At 41.4% G+C, this 5,000-nt stretch overlaps 1 protein-coding gene across 2 annotated transcripts in view; it reads left to right on the forward strand.

Moving 5' to 3' along the window:
* The first annotated feature begins 2,462 nt into the window (after positions 1-2,462).
* LOC138976770 (kielin/chordin-like protein) overlaps positions 2,463-5,000 on the forward strand; it is a 13,736-nt gene continuing 11,198 nt past the window's right edge. Inside the window, exon 1 of one of the 2 annotated variants that reach the window (XM_070349657.1) lies at positions 2,463-2,669. In XM_070349657.1, coding sequence (XP_070205758.1) covers positions 2,621-2,669 — 49 coding nt within the window. In that variant the 5' untranslated portion in view covers positions 2,463-2,620. The remainder of the gene's footprint in view (positions 2,670-5,000) is intronic. The other variant, XM_070349656.1, reaches the window with a different exon arrangement.

Raw genomic sequence — 5,000 nt, forward strand, 5'->3', positions numbered from 1 at the left:
AATTTGATAGATATTTTATTATGACAGAGCCCATTGTGTGGAAATGCATTTGTAAAGGTAAGACACAACTTATTTACCGACAATTGACTAAACATATTACGGTCCCAAAATGTATTGAAAAATGGTCTGAATCTGTAAACTGTTTGTTAGATAAGAAGGTTATTTTTCAACATGTTTTTAAAACAACAAAAGATACTTGTCTGAGATGGTTCCAGTACCGATTATTGTACAAAAATCTGCCGACAGAACGGTTTCTATTTGTGCGAAAAATTGTGGATACGTCACTGTGTACATGTTGCGGTAGAAATGAAGAAACCCTTATACATATGTTTTGGGAGTGTGATAAAGTACAGACTTTTTGGATAGAATTTGTAAATTGGTTAAAGGCGAACTGCACCCATTGTGACAATTTAAACGTTTCTAAAGAACTGGTTCTTTTTGGAGTTGCGAACAATGTAGTCACTGATAAAGTGTTTGATGTAACTCATCCCGCTACTAAAAATGGAGACGACGATGGGATTCAAACCCCAAACTGATTATTTTTTGTTTGTTAAAAACAGTCTTTTGGCAACACCTTGCTGTTCCTCAATCACGGTTTGTCCATCATCACATGACACGGGTCGTTCGCAGGAATGAGGCAGTCATGGTTTGGTGCTCATGGCTGTCAAAAAACACAGTTGTCTGTAAGAGTCAGAGATTAGTCATGAATCAGAGAGACAGAACTCAGAACTCAGAACTCAGAACTCAGAATGTTTATTGTTTAGGACAACTGACCCGTTACAACCGGTACATATATCAAACATGACAGCCTCTCTCTCTCTCTCTCTCTCTCTCTCTCTCTCTCTCTCTCTCTCTCTCTCTCTCTCTCTCTCTCTCACACATACACACACACACGCTGACTCTCACTCCTTCTCTCACACACATAAACACACACACACACACACACACTCATACCTATACACACACACACACATACTCACACACACACACACACACACACACACACACGCACAATACATACATGTATGGGTATGTACAGGGGATGGCTGGTGCCACATCAAATACATCCTCAACTACAACATATATCAAAGGACATTATCAACTGAAAGGAAACCAAACAAGGATATGATGTGCATTTAAAGGGTAAGTATTGACAGCGAAGATCGTTCAATGCATCACAGTGAAATAAAATGTGCATTTCATCCTCAGGTGCATTTTTGCAGAATGGGCAAAACAAGTCCAGTAGGGTATGTGGGGAGTATCTCAATTTATGTGAGCGTAATTCAGACACGCCAGCTCTGAACCTAATGAGCACATCTCTAATATGCTTTTTTTTGACAAAAGTAAAATACGTTTTCATGCAAGTAAACCTCAAACCTTGCGCTGGTATTAATGCGCTCTTGCCAATTTTGAATATTACAATCTATTAACCTCTGTCTAAAACGTTTCAAAAAAGCTTTCTCGCATTGCACACCTTGATTTTCCCACACAAATCCGAAACCAAATGTATACAAAGTTAATCTTACTTGGGATGTCCAACAAAACTTGCCTTGCCTGTGCAAATCAGAGAGAGAGAGAGAGAGAGAGAGAGAGAGAGAGAGAGAGAGAGAGAGAGAGAGAGAGAGAGAGAGAGAGACAGAGAGAGACAGAGAGAGACAGAGAGAGACAGAGAGAGACAGAGAGAGACAGAGACAGAGACAGAGACAGAGACAGACAGAGAGAGAGAGAGTTTGAGAGAGAGAGACAGAGAGAGGGAGACAGAGAGAGACAGATACAGGGAGACAGAGACAGAGAAACAGAGAGAAAGAGAAAGACAGAGACAGAGAGAGAGAGACAGAGAGAGAGAGACAGAGAGAACGAAAGAGAGAGAGAGAGAGAAAGAGACAGAGAAAGAGAGAGAGAGACAGAGAGAGAGAGAGAGAAAGAGAGAGACAGAGAGAAATAGAGAGAGAGAAAGAGAAAGAGAGAGAGACAGAGAGAGAGAGACAGAGACAGAGAGAGAGGGAGACAGAGAGAGACAAAGGGAGACAGAGAGAGAGAGACAGAGAGAGGGAGACAGAGAGAGGGAGACAGAGACAGAGAAACAGAGAGAAAGAGAAAGAGAGAGACAGAGAGAGACAGAGAAAGAGAGAAAAAGAGACAGAGACAGAGAGTTTGAGAGAGAGAGAGAGAGAGAGAGAGAGAGAGAGAGAGAGAGAGAGAGAGAGAGAGAGAGAGAGAGAGAGATTTCCATCTGCTTTTAACTTTTACCTTGCCTTTGAGAAGTTTGGTTTGACAACCCCATTTTGATGACAACCGGAGTGTTTGCCATGAAGAAAAAAACACCATTCCCCACAAAGATTCACCAGAACACGTAGAAAAGAGGAGCAGGGTCTGTCTCTTTAAGAAGCATCTAGCGGAGCAGCTGGTGCCGCGGAATCAGTGATTTCCATCAGGGGTGTAGACATTGAGCGATAACTTAGGGGCACAATGGTGACAAAGCCATGCAGACACCAGAGTCAGTGTCACGGCTATATAAAGAAGAGAGCGAGCTGACCGACCTTCATCAAGACCATAGCAAAGAGATCGCGTGGTGACCGTACCATCACAGCAGTGTGTTTCCCGCTGTGTCCAGTTCGCCATGCTGACTGTGCTGCTTCTGCTGTCCGGCCTGGTCGCCCTGTCCGATGGTCAGTGTTTCATAGAGATGACACAATGTTTTATTTTTAACTCACATTGGAAATCCCGAGATATTTTTAGTTGGGCACTTTAAGGTGGACGAGGCTTGACGAGACAAAGAAACAAAGAAAGTCGCGAGGGATTCCCAGCGTGAATTACAGTAGAACATTGTGTCATGTTTTTAGTACACTCTTTTTGCTGTTAGGAATGTGTTGTTGTTTATTGGACTCAATGCTACGACTACTTACATCCCTTACAGGGCCCCAGTAAGTGTGTTCACAATGTTCACTTTTGGCCCCAGGAAGTGTGTTCACAATGTCCACGTTTGGTAAGGCCGCGCTTGAAAATAGTCTGATCATTCCACCGCATATTTCTCAGCTTCTATTTTAATCTTCGAGTCTGGAGAAACAGCACATTAAGCTTACTGAAACATGGCGTATATTGGACAAAATGATGCATTTGACGTCACCAATCCCAAGGTCGCTCTTTTCAGTGACAAAACGAGTTTGTGTCGCGCGAATTTTCAGTCTAACTCGCTGACGTTCACATCTGATAAAACTATGCGGTGAACCTGGTGTAATGTAAATAGAAACGATAAGGATACAGAAAGTTAGTGCTTGATTAGGAATTCGCTTCATTTTGCAAAATGACCATCACTCGTCGCTTTCAGCCTGTTCCCCCGACACACGCACACACACGCACAGTCACACACACGCACGCACGCACACTCACATACACATTGCTATTAAGGCTGGAGTATACACCTGAGACCATAATTATTTCAAAGTGGTTAGGCAGTTTCAAAGGTTTGTTTTTATGTTAGTTCAGTGTTTTGTTTATCAGGAAAAAACAAAATGAATAGAGCTTGTCGCGCAACATTTTGAGATAACGACTGAAGTTTAAGCATAGGTATGAGATGTGTTCACGCAAACACTACTGAAGAATTTGTGATTTTGTATTGTGAATATGTAAACAAAAAAACAATCGGATGATCACAAACTGAAGAAGAGAAATAGGGAAGCAAAATAGAACATAAAACATAGTGATTTTACAGGTGAATTTGGAAAAAAACCACTTATGTATATACACACATTTCACATTTAAACCATTTGTCGGCCCCCTGTCGATATTTATCGACTAAGTTCCTTGGTCTACTTGTCGTCTGTTTTAGATTGACTCGTAGGGTTCTTCAGCCATGCAAGAAGTGCTTGTTTACTGACCATATAACATAAAATTGTCAAACATACACACACACACCCACATACGTTTTCTCTCTCTCTCTCTCTCTCTCTCTCTCTCTCTCTCTCTCTCTCTCTCTCTCTCTCTCTCTCTTCCAGAAACTTATATAGAAATACATTGTAACGACATACATTCTAAAATCCTCCGAAGGACATGCAATCTTAAAACCTTGAAATAAAATAAAATGGACACGGACACGGACCACTCATTTCTCTGCTGTTTCAATATAATTATATTAAAGGCAGAGTAAGCCTCCCGTAAACCATCACAGATACGGTCAGGCTTTTACACACAGTACAAACACCCTTTCATTTAAACACTCACCAATTGAGAACATCCTAGGTGCCCTCCGTAAAGAGCGAACAATTTTCAAAGAATTTATTTTTGCGTGGTTTATCTTATCCCTGAGCCATCGTGAACCCGTGTGATCCAGTTTTCCCTTTTCACAATGCAGTCGTCAGTTAGTCATTTGAATGCGACTCGACGTGAGCTTATCTACAATAGCACGTTTTTTATGCACGAAACAACGGCTGTGGTTCACAAGAATTCTAGCGATGGCTTTTGACTGTTGAGAGGAACGGCGATTTGCACTGATAAACCGTCGTCTGCTACGACCCTTGCGTGACCCTGCTTCCGGGCTTTTCTTTTTTTAAACTTTCACAACTTCGAATTGTTCTGATCTTGTCTTGATGAAAAACGAATTCTTTTATGATTAAAGAATGTTTGTGTAACAAGCTGTCAATTTATTATTTAGATTTTAAAAGTTAGGTCTAGCGCAAAAACGAGGCGCCGTTGTTGTTAACGGAACAAGTCTACGAAAATAAATTCTTGGAAAATGTCTCACGCTCGACAGAAAGCAGCCAGGATGTTCCCGTTCGGTGAGCGTTCAAATGGAAGTATGCTTGTACTGTATTTAGACGCTCGGGGAGCTCTGTGATGGTTTACGGGAAGCTTACTGTGCCTTTAACTTTCGTCCACTTTTTACATTTTTTTTTAAACCTAACAGAGACTAGTTGAGAGTGTAATAATGTGCCTTGCCAGTAGGTGTTCATTGGGTAGATTTCTTGTGTTCATCGAGAATTGAACACCGGTAATTTGACCAA

This window comes from Littorina saxatilis, linkage group LG9 (assembly GCF_037325665.1).
Source record: "Littorina saxatilis isolate snail1 linkage group LG9, US_GU_Lsax_2.0, whole genome shotgun sequence".
In the NCBI taxonomy this organism is placed as follows: domain Eukaryota; kingdom Metazoa; phylum Mollusca; class Gastropoda; order Littorinimorpha; family Littorinidae; genus Littorina; species Littorina saxatilis.